We start from the raw sequence: 24,582 nt of genomic DNA on the forward strand, positions 1-24,582 counted from the left end.
GTCTTTTGTTCTTAGAACTCTATCAACTACTCCAGTATTCGTATGATTGCTCTAGTGTGATGTCTGTCCATCCGGAGGGTGGGGGCTCCGCGCGGGACACTAGAGTATCCCTTACTAGTGTAGACATGGTGTCTAGATTAGCTAAGAGTTGCTGGATGTCAACTATACCCATGGTTTGTAGAAGTAGCCGGCAGGTGGTGACAGCCCTGTCCGTGCCTTTTAGTAATCCTCCACGTTCGGTATGGGGGGTAGGAGGTACATAAAGTCGCCGGGGTGTACGGGCTCTTCCCGTTACTTCGATAGCGATCTCCCTGTTGTGTAGTTTAATCTCTGACGAGCTAACTAATGAGAAAGTGTAGATATAGCTAGCCTAGCACAGCTGACTCGAGCTCTGACTAAAGTAACCTTTATTCTTTTATCCAAGAGAGTAGTTTGTGTGTCTGTCACACTACCTCCTACAATGTTATTATCTTACCCCTGTTTATGCATGAGAAAATCCAATCTAGATAGAGCTCACCAACTGATCTATATATTCTCTCACTCATCGCCTTCCCTGCGGAAATATAAATGATACCCCGGTATACTCCAGGGTAAAATGCTACAGCGGTATTCCGTGCGCTTGCGGATCTATTCGTGGTTCATGAAATACTGCCATCCCAAATTGGTATCTGCGGGCGTCATCGCTAGGTTACGTTGGTAGGCGCCAACAAGCATTTTTGGCGCCGTTGTTGGGGAAGGCACAGAGTGAAATATATAGATAGAGTTGTGAACAAAATCGAAATTGGTATTCGCTTGCTTAACAGGCTAACTTGGCTTTGTTTTCTTGTCTTCGTTGATATGAAAATAGGGTAGTGTATGACCGGTTTCGACTTGCCGCAAAACTTTCATTCCGATCCAAAGTCACTTTTGAGGAAGATGCGAGCTCATCTCATATCACCTCGGAGATCACTCTCGGCAGTTGATCCAGTCATCACATCGTCGTCAGCTCCTAGAGCTATGGACCAGAAGACACTCCGTGATTACTCTACTCCGTCTGCTAGCCAGGTCCCGACCGGACGCGAGGTTAATACCGGAGGAGAAAATTTTGAGATCAAGACGGGTCTCATTACGATGGTGCAGGCCAATGAGGATGCCAACACTCGTCACCAGCAGTTCCTGGAGCTCTGCAGTACTTTTGTTGTCAAGGGAGTATCGCAAGATGCAATCCGGCTCCGTCTGTTTCCATTTCCTCTCTTGGGGAGAGCGAAGCAATGGTTTTATGCTAACAAGGCTGTTGTGGATACTTGGGACAAATGTGCCAAGGCATTCCTCTCGAAGTTCTTCCCGACGGGCAAAACCAATGCTCTTTGTGGTCGGATTTCGAACTTCCAGCAGGCATCAAATGAGTCAATTCCGTAAGCTTGGGAGAGGCTTCAGGAGTATATTCTGGCGTGTCCGCACCATGGAATGGATAATTGGCTCATTCTACAGAACTTCTACAATGGGTTGACACGGTCATCCCGTGATCACGTGGATGCCGCTGCGGGTGGAGCTTTCTTCTCGCTGACCATTGAAAGAGCTACATCATTGATAGAGAAGATGGTTTCCAACCAAGGTTGGAGCGATGATTGCCTCCAACCGTGCCAGCGAGGTATGCACTACGTCAAGGAGGTCGACATGCTCGCTATGAAGATTGATCTCCTCCTCAAGAAATTTGAGGATTATTCCCAAGATAAGGCTCAGATGCAAACACTTCAAGCCTTGGAAACTCGCATGACGTGCGAGGTCTGCAGGAATGTTGGACATTCGGGCGACAATTTCCCAGAAACCCAAGAAGAAGCTCTATTCCTCAATGGCAGCAATGGGTTTCGTCCACAAGGAGGTCAGGGGTGGAATCAACCATGCCCATATTACCAAGGAGGTAATGGGAATTCGAATTCTTTCGATCCTAACCAGCCTACCTTGAGAGATCTTGTCTACGGCCAAGCGAAGATCAATGAGTCCCTTCAGAAGATGTTGGCCGCTACAGACAAATCTATAGAGACCATCCATGCCAAGATGGACGGATTCTCCACTGCTATGAAGAACCAGCTGAGTTTCAATAAGGTGCTAGAAACTTAATTGGCTCAACTAGCTGCTGCTACACCTGCTGCTGAACTAGGGAAGATTCCGGGGCAACCCGAATTAACTCCAGAAGGCGTGAATGTCATCAATGCTATGTGGAAAGAGCCCCTTAGCAAGACATCCCTCAGCTATGCAGAGAAGCTCACACGCCCAAGAAGAGATGCGTGGGGTGAGTTGGCAGCCACAATAAGAGAAGATCCCGGAACCCAAGTGATCAGCTGCTCAATCTTTGATTATGAATTTGATCACGCCCTTTGTGACCTTGGAACCAGCGTTAACATCATGCCCAAAGTGACTTTCGAGAAGCTAGGCTATCCATCAATTTCCCCTACCACTATGTATGTTCAGCTGGCAGATTCCACGATAAGATATCCAGAAGGAGTTGTGAAAAGGTTAATGGTAAAAGTTAAGAATACCTACATATTGGTGGACTTCGTAGTCCTTGATATGGAAGGAGATCTTGGAATTCCGCTCATACTTGGACGACCATTCCTCAAGGATGCAAATGCCAGAATTGATGTGGGGAGAGGAAGAATCAGCCTCCGTATCATGGGAAAGACCATGAAATTTAAATTCCAAAACAAGAAAGAGGTATTCCTGATTCATAAGGATAGTAAGAAACAAGGGCTATGGGCAGAGCCCGGTTGGGATGATCAAGACTATCACCCCTCTTCCAAGCCAGCTTGGGAGGATTGGAAAATTCATACTCCACCAACCGAGCCAGTGGAAGATGATCAGAAGATCCCTGATTTCATCACCAATATAGTATGGGAAGATCTGAAAATCATCTATCCAACATTCGAGGATCCTGTTCCTGCGCCGCCTACGCCATCAAAGAAGGCCAAGAAGGTGTGGCGCAAGAAGAACAAGACGTCATCAACCGCTACTAGTTCTCCAGGTACGGACGAAACGACCTCAACCTGATCAGGTATGCAGAAAGGTCCTGCTTTTGACCCTAAACTAAGAGCTAGCTTGGGGGAGGTTCCCTCCCCTAAGTCAACTGTATCCCTTTATTTTCTTTCAATAAAAATTCATAAAAACTTCCAAAAACAAAATAAAAATTTACTACTTTATTTCCCTTTTCCATGATGCGCAGTAAGAATATTTTAACTCCCTTTTGATAAGTTGAAAGGATGAGTTTTGCTTTGCCCTATCATGTCTGTTGTGCCTAGTTTGAAAATAAGAGTTCTCTTGAGTTTATATTCATTGGTTATACAAATATGTTGCCAATAAACCTGAAAGTTTCGTGGGTTGCATATGCTTGATCCGAGTCTAAGTTGTTGTGAGTTTAGATATGGTAAATAAGGTTATGCAAGCTTGTTCTAGTGATGCTTGAAGTCTGGAATTATTTTCGAAAAAAGAAAATTTAAAAAAAAATAAAAGGCAAGTTTCCCAGCGATATGCAATGTCCTACCAGAGTCATATGTCATATTCCATGAAAAACCCTTATACATATGCTGCTTGATATTCTATTGAGTTTTGTCAAATTGAGTGACCCTAGTAAGGTCCTCTTCATGCTTTCTCGATCATAAGAACGTACACGTCCCATCCATTTGTTATATTCCTACACTGGGAATTAGCACCACCATCCACTTCACATCTATAAATGTTCCATGTCTTGGTGATCTCTCTCGTAGAACATTCTTGAAATAAAATAAAGTTAGATTATGATTGCCCTAAAAAGAAGAGAAAAGATGGCATACCAAAGAAGCATGACCCAAAAAAAAGGAGAGAAAAAGGGGGTAATCATGTCTCAAAAAAAAAGAAGAGAGAGAGACAGGGATGATTCGAGAGAGAAAAGCCATTACCTCAAGGAGTAAGCCATATTCATCCATCTATCCATCCATTCATATACTTGCACCTTTTGATCGAGATTGCATGACTTGTTTCTCTATGGATCCTCTCTTTGACTTTACAATAAATAGAATACAAGTGTGCTCTGTTCTTAGCCTACCTTGAGCTCCACAAAGCCTTATAGTAGTAGGGAAGATCAAAGGCAAACACTGCCCTGGTAAGGAAATACAATATGAGTGCATCGAGAGAGTTATCCTAGAGCTTTGCCATGCTTTCAAAAAAATCTTTCAAAAATAGTGTTTCCAGATGGATTGAGGATCTATGAACAAGTAAGTACTGCTTTATGCACCATTCTAATTCTCAACAGCCCAAGACAAGGAGACAGCTAAAAAGCCCCATGAGGGAGTAAGGTAATTGAGCAAAGGTATGCTAACCAACTTATTTAAGCCTATAGATGAATCTCTTTGCTTCAGACTATGACATGACAGGTAAGATACGAGTCAAAGTAGTTTTCTGATCAACAACCTGATTTGTCCTACTTTGCTCGGGACGAGCAAAAGACAGCTTAGGGGATCTTGTTGACGCTCACTAACGACCATTTCCAGGCATCAACTTGATCAGAAAATCATGAGAGTTTCTATTTCTTACATGCATCCTTATCCAATAAAGTTCCTAAATCACACTTTACCTTTTAGAATGTGCAAGTTGTGTTTTCAAGCTAATATGCAGTTTACAAGCACACTTTGGCCCGACACAAAATCACAGAAAATATCAGAGTACCGATTCAGGCTCAAATGGACCAAGTGAAGCCCAAAAACTGAAGCAAACCCAGCTGGGGCAGGCCGTGCCTCAACTTTAGGACAAGGGGAGACCAAGACAAGCCCACTCCAGAAAGTTGGGGGCGGTTGGCGGCCCGGGTGGGCCGACCGACCTACCTGGTCGGCCGGCCAGGCCCATGGGCCCCACCGCCTCAACCAAGGCACGTGGCGCTTCCCTGTTGGCTCATAATGTCAGTTTGCGGTGCTGCGGCTGGTGGCTCCCTGCTATAAATAGAAGGGGGGTAGAGAATAGAACACACACACACACACCACACACCTCTTCCTCTCTTGCATTCTTTGCATAGTCTTTAGGCTTAGTGGAGTTTAGGAGAAGTCTAGGAGTCATCGAGTCGCCAGAGTTGCTCGAGAGTCTGGTATGGGTTCATCTCTAGCTCTCTCTTGTAATATTTGGTCGTTTGTAATAGAATTAGACTATGGTTACCGATATCTGCTTGAAGTATATTCTGAGTTATCGAGTATATGTTTCTTGTCATGGTTGCGTTATTATTCAATGCTTGCATTGCATTATCGCCCTGTGCTGTAGATGGTTAGTCTTTTGTTCTTAGAACTCTATCAAATGCTCCAGTATTCGTATGATTGCTCTAGTGTGATGTCTGTCCATCCGGAGGGTGGGGGCTCCGCGCGGGACACTAGAGTATCCCTTACTAGTGTAGACATGGTGTCTAGATTAGCTAAGAGTTGCTGGATGTCAACTATATCCACGGTTTGTAGAGGTAGCCGGCAGGTGGTGACAGCCCTGTCCGTGCCTTTTAGTAATCCCCCACGTCACCGGGGTGTACGGGCTCCTCCCGTTACTTTGATAGCGATCTCCCTGTTGTGTAGTTTAATCTCTGATGAGCTAACTAATGAGAAAGTGTAGATATAGCTAGCCTAGCACAGCTGACTCGAGCTCTGACTTTTACCTTGCTCCCGGCCTAAAGTAACATTTATTCTTTTATCCAAGAGAGTAGGTTGTATGTGTGTCACACTACCTCCTACCATGTTGTTATCTTACCCCTTTTATGTATGAGAATATCCAATCTAGATAGAGCTCACCAACTGATTTATATATTCTCTCACTCATCGTTTTCCCTGTGGAAATATAAATGACACCCCGGTATACTCCCGAGTAAAATGCTACAGTGGTATTCCGTGCGCTTGCGGATCTATTCGTGGTTCATGAAATACTGCCGTTCCAAATTGGCGTCTGCGGGCGTCATCGCTATGTGACGTTGGTAGGCGCCAACAAGCATCGATTATTAGTTGGCGCCAGACCGCGAGGTCTGGACACCGACAATATGGGCCCCACTTAACAGATTATTTTATTTTTTTTCTCCCCCTTCTTCCTTAATCCACCGCCCTCCTCCCCTCACGTCGTTCTCTCTCCAACCTCTCCGCCCTCTCTCCCTCGCCGGCCTCCCTTCTCCCCACGGCTTGACGCGCCGCCGCCGGCCTCCTGCTCCCCTCCTCGCGAGCTCACCCGTCCTCCATCCTTCCCCGCGCCGTCCCCTGCCCCTGCTGCCGGAGCGGAGCTTGAGCACAACGCAGATGGCGTCCATGGCCGGCGCAGGCATCCTCCCTTCCCTCCCCGCCCCGGCCCCCTCTCTCTCTGTCCCAGCCTCCTTCCCTCTTCACTATGCTCCCCCCAGCGGCGCCTCCATCTCTACCATCTCCCTCTCCTCTCTGCTCCCCCTTGAGGTCGGCCTCGATTTGCACGGCGGCGGCGTGGCCTGCGCACGGCAGGGCTTTCGCGCGGCGCGGCCTGCACACAGCGCAGCCGGCCTGCTCGAGCTCGATCTGCACCGTGCAGGACCTCCGCGCCGAGATCCGGCGCGATTGGGCGGGGAGGCCGGGTGGCGGCTGCCTCGTCCCCACGCCGTTCTCTCTCTCTCTCTCGGCACGGTGGCGGAGGAGTAGGGGCGCGGACAGCCCTCGCGGTGGCTGCGCCTTCCTCCTCCCCACCCCCGCTTTCTCGATCTCTGCCGGCGGAGGGAGCTGGAGAAGTCCCGGACGGGCTCTCCGAGGCCGATCGCGGCAAGCAGGACTACGGCCGAGGCCTAGCCGTGTCCACGAGCACGCTCTGCGTGGCGCCACTCAGGGACCTCATCGCACAGCTCAATGCCACGCCCGGCGTGCCGCTAGTCACTTGTGTGCTGCCCACGATTCTGATGAGCTTCGCGCTGGGTGTGGCGCGGGAGCTCAGGGTCCTGATCATGGCGTTCTGGATCGGTAGCGTCGCCCCTGCTCCTTCTGCCGGGGAGGGCGGGCCGGATCCACGCCCCCCCCCTCCCCGCTCCCTCCACCGGCGAGGGCAGCCCTCATCCCGCACCCTCTCTCTCTCTCCGGCCTCCAACGTGCCCTCCGCTTCAGCCCGGCGAGCAAGGGTGGGCACGCGCGGCTGCCGCGGCGGGCGGCGAGCTCGGCTCCAGTGGCGGAGCTCCGGCCGCCTCCCTCCCTCCTTCCTCCTCGGCGACGGGCTTGCCGGCCGCCGCCGCCTCCTCCTCGCTGCCTGCTCGCCATGGTCTTGAGCGGCAGTGGTGGGTCGGCGCGAAGCGGAGCAGTTGGAAGTGCCGGTGGCAGGAGGGGCGGGGTGGTTGGAGCTGCCGGCCTCGAGAGGCGGTAGCGGACGTCTCGCTCGTCCCCTGGGAATCCCGGATGAGCTGTCGTCCGCGACGATAGCACACCCCTTCCAGCACCCGCTGCGGACGATTTTCCGCTAAAGCGATACTGGAGGGTTTGTAGCGTTCCGTTTGGCGTAGCCTCAGGCCCGGACGACTTCTTCCCCGGAATCCTCGGCAACGTGAACCAGCGTGCGTTCGAGGTGCTCTATGACGTCAGCCATGGCAAAGTCGGATTCCGGGCTGGTGCCTGCTGAGTACTGGTGTTTGTGTGTGGTTTCGTGCTTCATGGGTACATCCTGCTTCTCGGTTTCATTGTCAAAAGTGGTTCCTGATCAAGCATTATTATATTGTTAGGGAATTTTCTTATGGATTTTTGTTAGTAAATAGATGTGCGACTGAATTGTTGAGCTCTTGTAACGGTGTTTGCAATTAAATGAGAGAGGAAAAAGAACACACTGCAGGCAAGTTGAGAAGCATAACAATATTTTTGTCAATTTAATTATTTCTGGGCGTATGAAAAAAAAGCTAGATCATAACATTTTGCGGTGCAAATATTAGAAGTCACATATGTAACTGGTAATCGAACACCACACATAGCGGAACAATTTTTTTGTTGCCGAAACAATTTTTTTGTTACTGCTGTTCTAGCAACAAAAAATATTGTTCCACATTTAGAAAAAAAGTTCCAATTTTTTTAAATATTTACTATGAGCAAATATATTGGGCTAACATGCCTTCTTACTTTCAGCCCAACAAATAAGGACTCAGCCCAACCAACCGTCTGCGACAGTTCCGCTGGGGTAAAACGCGTTACCTCCTGGAGCGCCTTTTCTGGACGTATCTATCAGAGCGCGTATGTAAAGACTCTTGCGGCGGATTAAAATCATGATGTGCAGGGTGCATATTGGGCCTTTTTTTCATTGTGTTCATTGGCCCGTTAGCCAAGAAGTTGTGTAGGCCTATTGGCCCTTCCATTAGGTTGTTTGCTGCTTCAATCTTTTATTGCGGGGAATTACTTGGTGCTTCAAAAGATGAGCTAAAACATGGTAGGTAATCCGTTTGCTCTCTATCAGCTCAATATGGTGGAGGCAAATCCATTAGATTTTGTTGCATCAAGTATGTGCAGGCTGAGAAAGACAAGGCAGAGAGCGTTCGTGTCATCTGGGATGGGAACTTAGGCCAGTCTTAATGTGGAGTATCATCGCATAGGTACTTAGACTGGAAACTTGCTATCATGACACTCCTCTCTCATTCCATGAAACTTCTTCTCCCTCCTCATAAATATAAATCCGTCATAGCAGCAAATTTGCTTTATGTGGCATGATATTAATGCTCATAACACTCATATGACACTCTCTGTTGGTGTTTTTACTGCCAGCTTACCTAGGAATACCTCTAAGGTAGGAGATTATTTGGTAAGGGATCGCCGGATCTGAAACTTCATGGTAAAAGCGAGGACACAAGATATGGATTTAGACATGTTCAGTCCGCCAGAGTAGCGTAATACCCTATATCCTGTTAGGGGTGTTATATATTGCGCTCTGTGTTTGGGTGTTGTGTTGCTCTAGTTTAGGCTTAAGTTGGTTCTGCCGATCTAGGTACCCCTGCCCTAGGGGATGGGATACTAGTCCGTTACAAGCAAGGTAGAAGTTCTAGTATGTAGGATTATAGGGTAGAGTCTTAGTAGGATTATAGATATAGATGAATCCTAATTGTAGTCTGACTTCTTCCTTCCGGGTAGCTTTCTTGTGGGTACCTGGAGATCTTTCTCTAACAAGCCCCCGAGCGCTGCATAGCCAAATACTGCAGGTTTTCGAGTACTTCTAAAGTCCTCTCCGAGTTCTTCAGAACTTCACTTTGAATATGTATTGGACAATTTACTTGCATGCGGCACAGATAACTTGTCAAACTTGGATAGAATTCTAGACTTTCCAGCATTGTTATCTAGTGGAAAAGGAGATCCCCCAATGGGCAGGCCAAGTATAAGATGAACTGATTCAGTTGTCAGGGAGATTACTTTGCCTTTCAAAATAATATCAGCAGACTTCCAATTCACATTTTGAGCTAACCACTTTACGAACTTATTTGGAACATAGCATGTCTTTGGAACATAGCATGTCTGAAAGTGCAATAAAGAACCAAAACCAAATTTCTTGGTAACTTCTTTTTGAGCATCATCGAGTGCATCCACCATAGAAGAAAACATGGTCACAGAAAATCTTGTAAATGCATCCTTGAATATTCCACATTTGTAGTACGACATCTAGTATCGTGGTTTGTACTTGCAGTTGTAGCAAGCAGTCACACAGAAACCTTGAGGGCAATTGAGTTTCAGCAGATTAAGACAAATGTTGCACGGAGCAACATTTGTCTGAGACCAATACTGAAATACGATCTAAATCTCATTCTCAATCAGATAGAAGAGAACAGGGTCAGAATGTAATAGGGAAAAAGAGTTTCCTCGGATTAAGTCTTCCAAATTGTTGCAAGGATATATCATCACGATGCACTCATTTAATTCTATATATGCATCGCAATTAGAAGCATAAAACTGACAAAACATAGAGCAATAACTGTCTGAGATCAGTACTGAAATATATATGATCTAAACCTCAGTCTCTGAGTACCCCCACCTTCCACAAAGCATTATTCAACAGGACATAAATTCAATCACCTTCATGTCCTGCCGTCCTGCACAATTAGTGTCTGTTAATCGGATAGAAAAGAGATATACTTCTTATACAAGCTGCTGGAGAAGTAAAGGACATATTGCTCGGTGATGTTTACAAAATGCAAATAAATAAGCATGCTTAAAAAATGGTTAGATGTAAACCTTCCTTGCTTTATATCCCTCATGTCAGTCACTCGTCCCCGGACTTATTGCCGATGATCCGCATTGATCTTGAAAAGGAACTATGGCCTCCACAAGACCTTCAGAGTAGCAATGCTAGTCAGTCAATGCCTCAATGGTGACATGAATGTGTCAATATCAAGATTGGAAGAATAAATTTAAAATGTTATTGGAGGTTAGCCACTGCAGTGTAAATGTTTGAAATGAATTAGCTGCCACTGCTCTTTATCTGTTTGATGCCAGTATAGACTATTGAACATTTAGGCTGTCCAAGTTAACGCCTGCTGGGTATGTAATATAACTTCCCTCACATCCAAAGCATTAGCATCAAAGGCTATACCGGTCATTGATTTTTCGTATCCTTGACAATAACTATCAACATCCACAATCAATTTATTCATAGATACTGACGTACGTATAGACAGGTTATAGGATTTCAAACGGCTTGTTACTGATATTGATTAACAACACTATGATCACATATATAAAACCATCAGTCCTGAACTTATGGTAAGAACTAGGAAGCAGCTAGAGCTAGATCAGCAATCCTCACATAAAAGACCATATATAATTCTGAATCTAGGAAAATGCATATCAGGACATCTGATGCAAGTAACCACAAATAAATAAGAACACATCAGTAAATTGCTACATTACGCATGTAATGTAGCATCTGAGTGATTTCTAGGGAAACATACAAACAAACGCATATTTTGAACGCCTGTGCAGTGTGCACACTGTATCACTCAAAAAAATGATCAGTTATGCACAATAATATATATCGAAGTGCTGGCAGATAATTCAATTTTTTAACGAGATGTAATGGAAACAAAAACTGTCTTTCATTATTAGCCAAGACCTGTGTGAACCTAAAACTCTATATATCCAACACAAAGTAAGCTCTCCTTCTGCCCCTCGCCGCCTTGTATGTGCATCAGTTCATGCAATCTTTATTTGATGCAAATAAGCATTGAATTAAGCAACCTCATGCAAATTAAACCCAACGTAGACATCAATGTAACTAAATTAACTGCTGGTTGCAAATTAAGGCAAAACATGCAGATGATAGATCGTGCAACCGGGGACATGATACCGGATACTACATGCAGCACACAAAGGAGGAAACAAGCCAGAAAAATGGCATTAGTAAGATTGTAAGTTGTAGTTATGCAAAATTATTGTAGATGTTACCGTTGGCAATGGAGGCTGGCAGTTCCCATGGGAGCACGCAGCGCCTGCAGCCCGGCGCCACGAGCTTGTGGGCATCCTTGACGAACCCCACGACCCGATGTGCGGGCACGTCGACGCCGAAGAGGCTCCTCCCTTGAAAGAAGTAGACCACGTTGGGGTGCTTGGGGTGCACGAGCACGATTTCAGGGATCATGGCCGGCAGACGGGTCTCCCTGTAGCTGGCGTCGTTCCAGATCTCCTTGAAGCCCACCTCGTACGTTTTGATCCATAGGATGCCGTGGTCGCCGTCGCCGGCGCAGTCAGGATCGTGGATCGCCGTCCACACGGACACCTTCTTCTCGGCGGCGCGGCCGTCCAGATCGAGGTCACGGGCGATGTCCACGTACCGCAGCATGTGGTTGCTCACACTGATGCAGCGGATGGTGTGGAGGAACGGCTTGGGCTCGTGGATGTAGCGGCCCGGCGGGAGGCTGTGGAAGCGCAGGACGGGCAGGGTGGCGCTCGGGTCGCAGCTGAGGAGCCCCCACGAGAGGTCGACGAACCAGAGCTTCCCTTCGTGGTAGACCACGCCGGACGGTGCCCACTCCCGATCACCGTCCACGGTGGAAAGCGGGTTGAGCAGGTCTGTGTCGAGCCATCGGCGTTCGGCCGAGAGGAAGCGGAGGAGCTTGGCGCGATCGCTGCGCTTGGCGACCAGGAGCTCCGTGATCACGTAGTCGCCGGGAAACTGCCCGGGAGTGAGCCCGAGGCTCCTGAGGTTGCAGGTGGCTGGCATGGACCCGGGGCGCCGGGGGATGCGTTCGGCGGACCCCGTGGTCGGCTGGCGCGACGGGTCCGCGGGCGCGAGGAACTCCCGTGCCACGATGAGGTCATCGGTTTTGATGGGGGCCTCGCCGACGGCGAAGCAGATCAGGAGGCCCGAGGGGCCGGCGGCAACGAGGTAGGGCACCTTGTCGGGGCGAGTGGGCTCGGGGCGGGCATTCGGGCCGCCCACGCTGAGGATGGTGACCCGCGGCGGCGCCCTGAGCGCGGTGGAGATGGCGGCGGGGTGCTCCGCCTCCGCGTGCTTGGGGACGACGCCGAGGAAGCGGCGTAGGATCACCCACGGCACAGCCATCAGAGCTTGGTGTTCTTCGCTTGGGGGCTAAGAGCTCAGGCAGCTGCGGCAGTGAGGACTGAGGAGCAGTGGGGTTTTGGTGTTGGGGGAGATTGCAGGGGGGCACAATGGTAATTGTATCAACACCTGAAGTGAGTTGGCTTTTTGAAGGAAGATTCTGTTTCGTTCCAACACGCGAGAGTTGCCCAGCCCAACTCAAGAAACATATGCTAGTTTTGTACTTTTGTTGCAACAATAAATGTCCTATGTGCTGCAACCTACATGTGATCCTCGGTTCTACTTTTGTTGCAACAAAGAATGTCCTATGTGCTGCAACCTTCATGTGATTCTCAGTTCTACTTTTGTTGCAACAAAAGATGTCCTATGTGCTGCAACCTTCATGTGATCCTCAGTTCTATGGAGAATTCTAGTTCAAAAAAATCCTATGCAGCATTACATAGATATAAGGGAACCAAATAATCATCACAAATAAACGATAAAGGTTTATGAAAGCAAAGATTAAAAGATACAAGGTACAATACAAATATGTTCTTAATCTATTATGGATAAAATATTTTAAAACTATCAACTCATAAAAAGTTACAAATTAACTCGATGAGGTAGCTTAAAAAACGCAAGATGATATCTTCATCGGCAACATGTAGGAAAAATTCTTTCTCAATAAATGAAATCAAACAATCATTTACGTATTGAACCCCCATGCTGTTTCTTAGCTTGTTCTTCACGAATTTCAAAGCTCAAAAATGCTCTTTCAACACTTGCTATTGCAACTAATAGTAGCAGCGGTCGCTTCCGGGGGGGGGGGGGGGGCGTCGCTCCCGCTCAGGCGACGCGGGCACCTCTCCAAACCCTAGGCCGCCACCGCCGCTTACTCTCTCGCCACGCCGCGCCGCTGCCGGAGCGGGTCACCGACAACTCGGCCGGCCCGCGGGGAAGGCGGCGGCGTGGCCTTCCTCCTCTCCTCGCTGGTGGGCTGGGGCGGGCGCGGCCACTCGGGCCCGGCGGCGTGGCTCGCCGGCACGGGCCGTCCTCCGCGGCAGCAGGAGGTGCAGCCTCCGGATCCGGCGGGGCCATGGCTGGATCTGGGGCCTGCGCGGAAGGGGCTCTTCGTTTGGTTGGGAATGGAGGCCGGAGCCGGGCGGCGGCGATGGCAGCTCCGGATGGGGCGGATGGCGGCGGCGCGGCGAGCGCGGGGCGGCGGCGGCTGGCCGGCGCTGCGTGCACGTCGCGGCTCGGTGCTAGCGGCTCTGTCCAGCGGCGCCAGGGCCATCTCGGGCCTCTCCGAGTTCTTCCATGGAAGGAGTAGGTGGTGGTCAAGCTGCTCAGATCTACGGAGTCGTGGCCTGCTCAAGGTGGGTGGCGGCGTGGGCGGCGATGGCTCGCTGTTGGGTGGCGGTTCTCGGGGCCTACCTTGCCTAGACTAAGTTCTGGGGAAGGATTTGGACGCCGGTGATCGTTTCCGGAGGGAGTTCGGAGGTGGCATGTGGGAGACGGTGGCTTCGACCGGCATCGCATTCCAGCGTGCGGATTTATCCCGAGGCCTAAGTGCAGCGGAGATCCGACGGCGGGCAGCGCGGTGACGGTGGCGGCTAGTGGCTGCTGCGGGTTGCTTTCATCCTCGACGTCCCCGTGTGAAGAGGTGGGCCTCACCAGTCTGTACTGGTGCGCCGGTGATCTGAGTAGGGTGTCACGACTCTCGTGTCGTTCATCGGCGATCAGGTCGAGGGGAGCCTAAGTGCTCGTCCCTCACGCTACCGGCGACTGCGGCCATAGTTGTGGTTCATCGTGTTCTTCGTCGACGGGCCAGCATTGGTCGGAGCTTCGGGCAAAAGTCTATCTCGTCGCTGGTGTCGGGGTCAGCAACGGCAGCATCTTCGGATGTCGTGAACCTCCATGGAGGCGTTGGTTGAGGGGCTCCCTGCTTGGTCTTTGATTTTCCAGGTGAAAACCTTTCTCCGGCTGACCGGAGGGGTGGTGACGGTGGCTTCGACGTCGTATACTTCTTGGAGGCGTCGCCTTGGAAATAAAGTGATCGGCTTCAACTGTGGAGGAGCGGTTTGGTGAGCGGTTCGAGGTTTGATTGGAGCATGGACGTAGAAGAAGATTGAAGCTTAGTCTTCCACTACTACAAAACAGGCATTTGTTCCAGGCCATTTGTCCCGGCAGCCTTTGGGCCCGGGACAATAGGTGACTTTTGTCCCGGATCCAACGGCTAGCCGGGCTAGCGGGGGGACAGGGGCCTTTTGTCCCGGTTGGAGCCACCAGCCGGGATAAAAGGCCCCCCTTTTGTGCCCCCCTTATCCCCTTCCCTCCCCCCCCCCCCCCCGCCCGAGCCATTCAGCTCACTTGTTCTTGGTGTTCTTGGCTCGGGAGAGGGGAGTTCTTGCTCATTTCTTCACCACATTTGTGAAGATCTTTGATTCTCCCGTCCATCCATCGGCGCTAAAGGTTTGAGGCTTGTTTTTCTCTTCTTTATTGGCTTGTATAGCTCATTTCATACTTTAGAAATAGAGAAAATGTGTAGCTAGCTCGTTTTTTGGACATTTAGATTGCATATGTAGGTGTGATTTTCTTTTAGATTTAGATGAGTATGTGGATAGTAGAAATTTTTAGAATGAGTGTAGACACTTCATGCGATGTACTTGTATATATGACCATATTGTAGATAGTTGATTTTTGTATTCATGAATGAATTAATGAAATGAGTATATTAGAATTTTTGTATTATGAATGGATTATTTTGACACTCTAGTGTTGCATTCGTTCATGCTCACACTCGAGTGATGGATTATTTGTATATTTTTTATATGATTTCATTGTTATTTGCAAGAGTTATTAATCTGATCATTGTAATTGTAGTAGTAAATAATATTTGCATTGCAATGGAAATAATTTATAATTTTTTGGAAAATAAAGGTATTTTTCAGTAAAATATGGCTTCAACAGCTGGAGGGAGTGGCGCCGGTGGGGGTGATCGTTGTCCTTCTGGAGAGAAGGGCACAACTCGAGTAGGTCGTCGGTCCAAAAAACCTAGTGTTTTTCATAGGGCAGCGTTCCATTATTTGGAAAAAGAATATAGAGAATGCATGGCAAGGGGCGAGGAACCTCCGTTTGATCTTGAGGATTTATTGCAGCGTTACGGTTCGTCACCACCAAACTCGGAGGTTTCAGCTCCGCCATCTTCTTCTGCGCTAGCAAGAAATCCGTTAGAGCATTCTGCGTTCCAACGCAAGGACGGTTGAAAACCTATGTGTTGTTGTCCGAATTTTTAAGTTTCATGTTGAGTACTCCTTTGTTAAGTTCTGTAATGGATTAAGTACTCCTTTTAATTAATCAAGATGTATGATGGATATTGCAGACCTTTTAATTATTCATGTTATGTTACATTTAGTTTAATTTATGTTTGATATATTTTATTTATTCGATACGTGTAAAGAATTCAAATCGATTTCTTTAAAATGCAGATGGACCGGCAATGGATGTACAATGCTGACCGACGTTCGAAAGAATTCATTGATGACCTGCATTATTTTTTGTCTGTGGCTGAGTCAAACAAACAGAATGGTTTTATGTGCTGCCCGTGTGTTCATTGCAACAATAACAAGGATTACTCATCTTCAAGAATCCTACACAGCCATATTTTCGCAAATGGTTTCATGGAGAAGTATGTTTGTTGGACGAAGCACGGAGAACAGGGGGTTACCATGGAAGACAATGAAGAAGAAGATTTTGACGACCACTTTCCCGGGAATGCTGGAATCGGTGCATTCGATGACGATATTCCCATGGAAGAGCCCGAAGTAGATGTAGCAGAAAATGATCCCAGCGACGATTTGGGGTAGGCATTGCACAATGTGCAGGCAGACTGTGAGAGTGAAACAGAGAGGTTGAAGTTTCAGAAGTTGTTAGAAGACCACCGTAAGTTGTTGTACCCAGATTGTCAAAATGGATTGAAGAAACTTGGCACCACCTTGGAGTTGCTGCAATGGAAGGCGACAAATGGTGTATCCGACAAGGGATTTGGTGAATTACTCAAACTTGTTAAAAAATGCTTCCTAAGGACAACGAATTGCCTACCACAACGTATGAAGTCAAACAACTTGTTTGCCCTTTAGGATTGGAAGTGCAAAAGATACATGCATGCCCCAACGACTGCATCCTCTACCGAGGCGAGTACGAGAATTTGGATGCATGTCCCGTATGCAGTGCATTACATTACAAGATTAGAAAAGATGATCTTGGAGATGTCGAGGGGGAGCCTCCCCAGAAGAGAGTTCATACGAAGGTCATGTGGTATTCGCCTATAATACCACGTTTGAAGCGTCTGTTTAGAAATAAAGATAATGCTAAGTTGATGCGATGGCACAAAGAGGAACGCAAGAAAGACTCGATGTTGAGAAACCCCGCTGATGGGTCGTAGTGGAGAAAAATAGATAGAACGTACCCTGAATTTGATTTGGATGCGAGAAACATAAGGTTTGGTTTGAGTACGGATGGCATGAATCCTTTTGGTGAGATGAGCAGTGGTCATAGCACTTGGCATGTGACTCTTTGTATGTACAATCTTCCACCATGGCTCTGCATGAAACAAAAGTTCATCATGATGCCAGTGCTTATCCCGGGTCCAAAGCAACCCGGAAATGACGTTGATGTGTACCTAAGACCATTGGTCGAAGAACTCTTATTGCTCTGGGGCGATGAAGGTGTACGGATGTGGGATGAATACAAATAGGAAAACTTCAACCTACGAGCATTGCTGTTCATAATGATCAATGACTGGCCTGCTCTTAGTAACTTGTCAGGACATTCGAACAAGGGATACAAAGCATGCACACACTATTTAGATGATACCGATAATATATGGTTGACTCACTGTAAGAAGGTTGTATACATGGGTCATGATCGGTTTCTTCCCATCAGGCATGCGGTACGAAATAAGGGCAAGCATTTCAAAGGCCAAGCGGACCACCGAACAAAACCGATGCACCGTAGTGGTAAAGACGTCTTCAACATGGTAAAAGATCTAGAAGTTATTTTTGGAAAGGGATCTGGTAGCCAACCTGTTCCGAACAAAAACGGAATGGCACCCATGTGGAAGAAGAAATCTATATTTTGGGAGTTACCATATTGAGAAGTCTTAGATGTTCGTCATGCAATTGATGTGATGCACCTCACGAATAATTTTTGCATCAACCTGATAGCATTCTTGGGAGTGTACGGAAAGACAAAAGATACAGTAGAAGCACGTCAAGAATTGCAACGTATGGAAGAACGAGATGCCTTACATCCACAACAGCGAGATAATGGACGACAATACTTAAGTCCTGCCATCTATACTCTTAGTAAGGAAGAGAAAGAAACCATGTTTGACTGCTTGAGCAGTATAAAGGTTCCATCTGGATACTCATCCAATATAAAAGGAATCTTAAATTTGGCAGAGAAGAAATTTACAAATATCAAGTCCCATGACTGCCATGTGCTTATGACCGAACTTCTTCCGATTGTGCTGCGGGGGATTCTGCCTGATAACATCCGGTTAACCATCATGAAGCTATGTGCCTTCCTCAACGCAGTTTCTCAGAAGATAATTGACCCAGAGAATTTGATAAAGCTGCAAAACGATGTGGTGCAATGTCTTGTTGGCTTTGAGCTGATATTTCCACCATCTTTCTTCAACATCATGACACATCTTCTAGTGCACCTTGTGAAAGAGATTGATATCCTCGGACCAGTATTTCTACACAACATGTTCCCATTCGAAAGGTTCATGGGGGTACTCAAGAAATGTGTTCGTAATCGAGCTCGTCCAGAAGGAAGCATCGCCAGTGCCTACGGAACTAAGGAGGTCATTGACTTTTGTGTTGACTTTATTGATGACCTTAAACCAATTGGAGTCCCTGAATCGCGATATGAGGGGAGACTAACTAGAAAGGGTACATTAGGAAAGAAATCTTATGTCTGCACAGATGATTTCTCATTCAAGAAAGCGCATTATACGGTTCTTCAACAATCATCCTTGGTTGACCCATATACCGAGGAACACAAGAAAATTCTGCTCTCCAAATTCCCGGAAAAGTCTGAGGCATGGATTACATGTGAGCACATGAACACTTTCTGCAGCTGGTTGCGGAAGCATCTAATGCATAACATGGATATAAGTGAACAACTATTCTTATTGGATAGGGGACCATCTTGGAATATCTTAACATACCAAGGGTACGAGATAAATGGAAACACATTTTATACGATAGCCCAAGATAAAAAGAGTACCAACCAAAACAGCTGTGTTCGTATAGATGCCACGGACAATAATGGAAAAAAGGACACATATTACGGCTACATTGAAGAGATATGGGAGCTGGATTACGATCCTAATTTCAAGGTGCCTCTATTTCGTTGCCAATGAGTTAAGCTTTCTGGAGGAGGTGTAACAAAAGATGAGTATGGGATGACAATAGTTGATCTCAACAATCTTGGGTATAGAGACGAGCCATTTGTCCTAGCCTAGGATGTCGCTCAGGTTTTCTACATTAAGGACAAGTCCAGCAAGCCAAAGAAGGGAATAAACAAGCAAAAAGATGAGCCTAAGCGACACATAGTTCTATCAGGAAAGAGAAACATCGTTGGAGTGGAGGACAAGACAGACTTGTCAGAAGAATATAATAATTTTGTCGCCATTCCACCTTTCGAAGTAAATGCTGATCCATGCATCCTGCTAGCCAATAATGATGCTACATACTTGTGCCGTGATCATAATCAAGGGATATTTGTGAAGAGAAAGTCTGTTACCGCTAATCCTTGATGTACTTGAATCATTTTATAATATTGTATAAAAAAGTAATCGCAATTCGAATACTTTTATTATATATGTACTATACAATTATACTTTATGTGTTATATATATCATTTTTTATATTTTTCACTTAATTATAATTTTCATGCAATAATGGATTACTCAACTAATTTTATTTATTTCATGAAATTACATTCACATTAACACACTATACTCTCTCATTAACACACAATCTCACTAACACACACACACTATCTCTCAAACTCACACACTACTCATTAATATCATAAAATTGCTTAATTTTATGTAAAATTCACTTTTTAAACGTTAATATCATGATAGAATCCACTTTCTGTCGAAAAGCAACAGTTTGCAAAAAATTGTTCACCTAATATATTTTTGCATGGTCAAAATAACAAATATGATTTCAAAAAAGTTAGATATTTCGTTGACCCAATCACTTGAATGAAAATTAATTATTTTTGTAAAAGCAAGATATGCCATGATGCATGCGCGTTCTATACGTCCTCACAAAACAAAACAACTGCCAAATAGCTTTGGACTTACGGGATTAGTGCTGGTGGTACGGCACCAATTACGTCTCTCCCTATAATATCTAGTTGATAAATTCGAACCGTTCTTAACTTATCGAATCGCGGTTAGTGTACCTGCAGAAAATTGACAGAACATAAATATATGCATTGAACCTTTCATGCCAGCACTCATGAAAGCGTCCCCGTACATTACCGTTCACTATAGAAGCGGCATCCATGCGTCCAACACTGCATGGACAGTGCTCATACGCTACCGAGGCAGCGTATTCACGGTACTTTTACTCCCAATATAATCGACCGATGGTTAATATATTGGCAGTAGCTCAAGTAGGTCACTGCTTGAGCGTAGCGTTCGGTTCGCATCGCTGACGGGAAGGTCAGACTCCCTCAGCTGACTGAGTACACTTTACTTCCAATATAGTCAACTAATAGTTGGTATATTGGGAGTACCTCAAGTAAGCCACTGCTTGAGGGCAGCGTTCGGCTCGCATCACCTACGGGAAGGTCAGACTCCCTCAGCTGACTGAGGATCCTTACCTTCTTACCTTAGCGTAGATGCGTCGTTATAGAAATTAAGGCTTGCTTGTGAGTATGGTTTGACAAAAATATAAAGTGCTGGAAGTCAGATATAATAAACCATACATAGATAGCCACCTGATAAATCCCATAATTTCCCTAGGGCTTTACGCTCTATGCACAATCCTTAACGAAACCAACGTAGTTTTATAATGACTTTGTTGTTCCAATTTTTATACCGAAATCAATTTTTAAGGTTCCAACACCTCTGGTGTACACTTGTAGCTCTGATACCAGCTGTGGTAGAACCACCTGAATTATCCCGGCTCAAGTGCGTTGGCCATCACCATAAGGCAACACCGACACAAACGCACTTTAAACGGAACAATTCTTGGTTTGTCGGGTAACGTCCCGATACAACCACCGGTTCTCGGATCGAACAAGCATGCCCCGCACGAAGGCGAGTCCAGAGATATTACAACCACATATTTTACAACACAAGCATAGTAGTTATTACAAACCAGTTCAAAGCATTATTACAAATCCAAACTCAGTAAACGTTATACAAGCCATAAGTTTAAAGTTCAGAGTTTAAAGCAGTGGAAAGAAAACACGACGGCTACAACACATCGCAAAAGCATACCAAGCTGGCCCAAGCAAGGTATCACTCATCGGAGTCATTGCTGGTCGAAGACGGATCCCATTCTATGGACCAGCCAGGAGGCAAAGAGCAGGGCCAAGACAGACTAGCGATCTGGTCCTCAAAACTCATACATGAAAAGGTTTCAACAGCAAGGCTGAGTATACTAATACTCAGCAAGACTTAACCGTCAACGGGTATACTTAGCCCACCTACCTAGACTATGCAGGGTTTTGTAAGGCTCTGGTTTCCTTTTGCTGAAAAGCAATAAAGAGTAGGTCCTTACTTCACATTTTGGCTTTCCATATTCTAGTTGATTAACCATTCTATGTAAGCAACTAATCCTATCCAATCATGGTAGAACTTTAGTCAAACATCAAGATTGATCATAGTAATGTTACTCTTATTACTCTGTGTGGCAAAGGGATCAAGCAGTCCCAAACAGTGAGAAGCGGACAATTCGAATCGAATTTGTTAACCTGGCCAGGCAGACCTAACACACACGTTTGGAACACCGTCGGATCGTTCCCAAACAACCGTTTACCTTTCATTCCGACCTGGGGATAGGGTCACTCTCCCCGACTACAGGGCACCATCTTCCTCCCTATAGCCGCGGTGTTGCGCAACATAAACATAAATAAAAATCTATCTCTAAGAGAGAGTGAAAGGTATATCCACTCACCGGTCCGATCGGCTACTAGGCTTATCGCGTACCATATTTACGGCATGTGGCTAGTACGTTCAAAAACTTAACCACCGCTACCACACACTGCAACCTTAGCAAGTTCATCAACATAGATGGGGTCTCACATAAGGTCATGATATCGAACACGACCCCGTCCGTCGTCCTTATATTGATAGCAGAAAGTAAACAAGCAATTCCTATAAAGCTCGCGAGTGACAGGCAATCACTCGACTTTTACCGGTCCTACAAGCATAACAATTATTCGAACTCAGGTCTAGTGTTCAGAAAATAGGTTTCTAGGATCATGCATCTAGGGTTTCAATTCAAATCCTAAGAACTGTAAATGCACAAGTAAGTAATAACGATAAATTGTAATAATTAGAAATACTAGGTTATGTCCGGGGCTTGCCTTCGCGATAGTCGCTAACTAGATTAGCCTTGGGCTCTTCCGGACTTTGGTCCAGGGCTTCGGTCAGTACAGTGGCATTCACCTGGGCTTCTGGATCACCTTCTTCGGACTCCGGGATCAACTCGTACGTCCCGTCCGCTAGAGCAGTCGTATCTATATGTGATGCAAGAACAGTATTACACAAACACACTTCACGATAAAGTTGTAGTCCAACATTTAGCAAACAAACATTCATATGGGCAAGCATTTATAGGGTAGTTATTTAACAACGATTACTACACAAAACAACAAGATCAACTTCACAAAACAATTTGATTAAACTTACAAAGTAAGTGTGAGTTAGTTTATATAGCATATAAATCATGGTTTGCAAAGAATTCAGTAACTCAGTATACGAATAGTATCTAACTTCAGTAAAATTACTTAAAATATTGAATACAGAGGGCACTCTACCCTGTAAAATTCATTCCATTTCATGCCACCAATTAATCAGAATAAAACAGTTATTCAGACCACACCTAGAAAAAGATCAAATTCTACAAAACAAACTACAGCACTTATGAAGCTCAAAATTTTACAGAACAGGCTTCACATGATTATGAACACCTCATATAGTTTTCAGAATTTATCTAGGCATAAAACGGAAGTAATAATTTTGACAAAATTAAACCACATATGATAAAACTAATTAGCACAGAAAATTATATCATGTTTCTGGTTCTCAAATTTTACAGACATGGATATATGACCAAAGTAGAGTTACACAAAAATTCTCAGAATTATATAAAAAGGAAACTATTTATCACAATTAAAGTTTACTTAAAAACAATTAAATCAAAGATATATCTAGACAGCTCTAAAATTTCCCAAACTTTGGAAACAGCAAGGCTGTTATGATATGTAAGCATGGAAAAAGTTTCCCACTCATAACTCTAATATTTCTACCATCACAAATATATTAGGATAACTAGTACATCAAGGAATCTTGAAACTTTGACCTAGCTACTGATGTCAAATAGGCTTCAAATTTTTACTAGATGCTAATAAAGCTGCAAGACACAAGCTAGCCAAAAACCACATACAGTTACTAAGTATAACTCATGGAACAAAAAAAATCTATTTATCCTATTCTTTTAGTTGGATTAAAATACAAACAGAACTGAAAATATGCATGCAACAAATCTTGTAGTTCTTGTGACAAGGATTCCAAAACATTTAGATTTGTATTTTTTTGAATTTTCTACGAATTTCTAGGTATTTTCAAAGTTTTCTATTTGGGATTCTCTAGTTCATGTATATCTTTCACTTAGGACCCTGAACTTTTGTTTCTTTTAAACCGGGGTCCTTGGCCGTGATAGAACAGAGCAGGGGAGGGCACGACTTTTCCCGGCGAGGAGAGGCACCGGCGGTGGGGGCCCCGCTGGGGAAAAGCGAGAGGGGACCGAGAGCTACCTTTAGAAGGTCTTGGGGCTCGAGATGGTGGCCTGCAGCGGTGGCTCCATGGAGAGGGTCGGACGGCGGCGGTCTGCTCCGGCGCGGCGGTGCTCCGGTGGCGACTGGGAGGAAAAGCCGGGCCTAGGAGATTCACTGGAGGTCTGGGAAGGTGGTAGCGGGGTTCAAACGGGCAATGGGGTGGTGCAGCAGCGGCGCCCTGGCGAGCTGGAGTTTGCCAGTGCCAATGGCGGGCGGTGGCGGCTGTGCACGCGCGCGCAGGGGGTTCTACCCCTTTTATAGGCAACCAGCGAGGGGGAGGGCATTCCTGGGGCACATTGCGATGCCCCGGGAAGAGGGATTTGGCCCAGGGGTGCTCAACGGCGACGGCGACGGCGAGGTGGCGGCCGTGGAGGCTTCGGGGTTGCGTGGCAGGAGCGGGAGAAGGCTAGCACGAGGAAAAGTGGGCGGCAAGGAGGTCGGGCACGACGCGTGGAAGGCCACGGCAAGCAGGAGGTGGCCGGGGCCGGCCCTGAGCGGCGGGCGGCGCTGGACTGTCGGCGGGGGTGAAGCAGAGAGGGAGGCAGGAGGTTGAAGAAGGGTGGACTTCTTTGTAGATTCAGAAAATTCCAGGGACTCTACTGTAAATAAACAATAACTTTTAAACTAGGGCTCAATTGAAAAAGTGTCCAGCATGAAAGTTGTTCAACTTTTCAAGATCTACAACTTTGGTGTTGTGCAAAAATTGATTTGACCAAAGGTTAAAGAGTTATTTTGAAAACATAAGAACGATTTTGAATTTAAAGGACTTTTGTCTTTTCCAAAGCAAATTCACTTTAAGTTTAGACTGAAATGAAAGATTTCCTGCCATGTAATGATTACACTGAATTTTACACATAAACCCTCCATAAAAAGCAATATTAGCTCTCCCTATTCAAATAAAACTATAAGAATGACCCTACATCAATTCATATTTACACAAATGGGCCTGATATTTTTAAAATAGACCCTTACTCAAGCAATTTCACACATGAAGCACAGAAACTAAATGTTGTTCTA

The 24,582-nt window shown here is 46.0% G+C and overlaps 1 protein-coding gene across 1 annotated transcript; it reads right to left on the bottom strand.

Annotated features, from left to right (window-relative positions):
• Positions 1–11,352: 11,352 nt before the first annotated feature.
• LOC120669186 lies at positions 11,353–12,495 on the bottom strand. The gene has a single exon (XM_039948977.1). It carries the CDS (start codon positions 12,493–12,495, stop codon positions 11,353–11,355), a length of 1,143 nt encoding a protein of 380 aa, XP_039804911.1.
• Positions 12,496–24,582: the final 12,087 nt, after the last annotated feature.

Source organism: Panicum virgatum, chromosome 4N, assembly GCF_016808335.1.
Source record: "Panicum virgatum strain AP13 chromosome 4N, P.virgatum_v5, whole genome shotgun sequence".
Classification (NCBI taxonomy): Eukaryota; Viridiplantae; Streptophyta; class Magnoliopsida; order Poales; family Poaceae; genus Panicum; species Panicum virgatum.

What these genes read in the sequence shown, in the direction of transcription:
- LOC120669186 (XM_039948977.1), bottom strand. Translation starts at nt 12,495, where the DNA reads ATGGCTGTGCCGTGGGTGATCCTACGCCGCTTCCTCGGCGTCGTCCCC.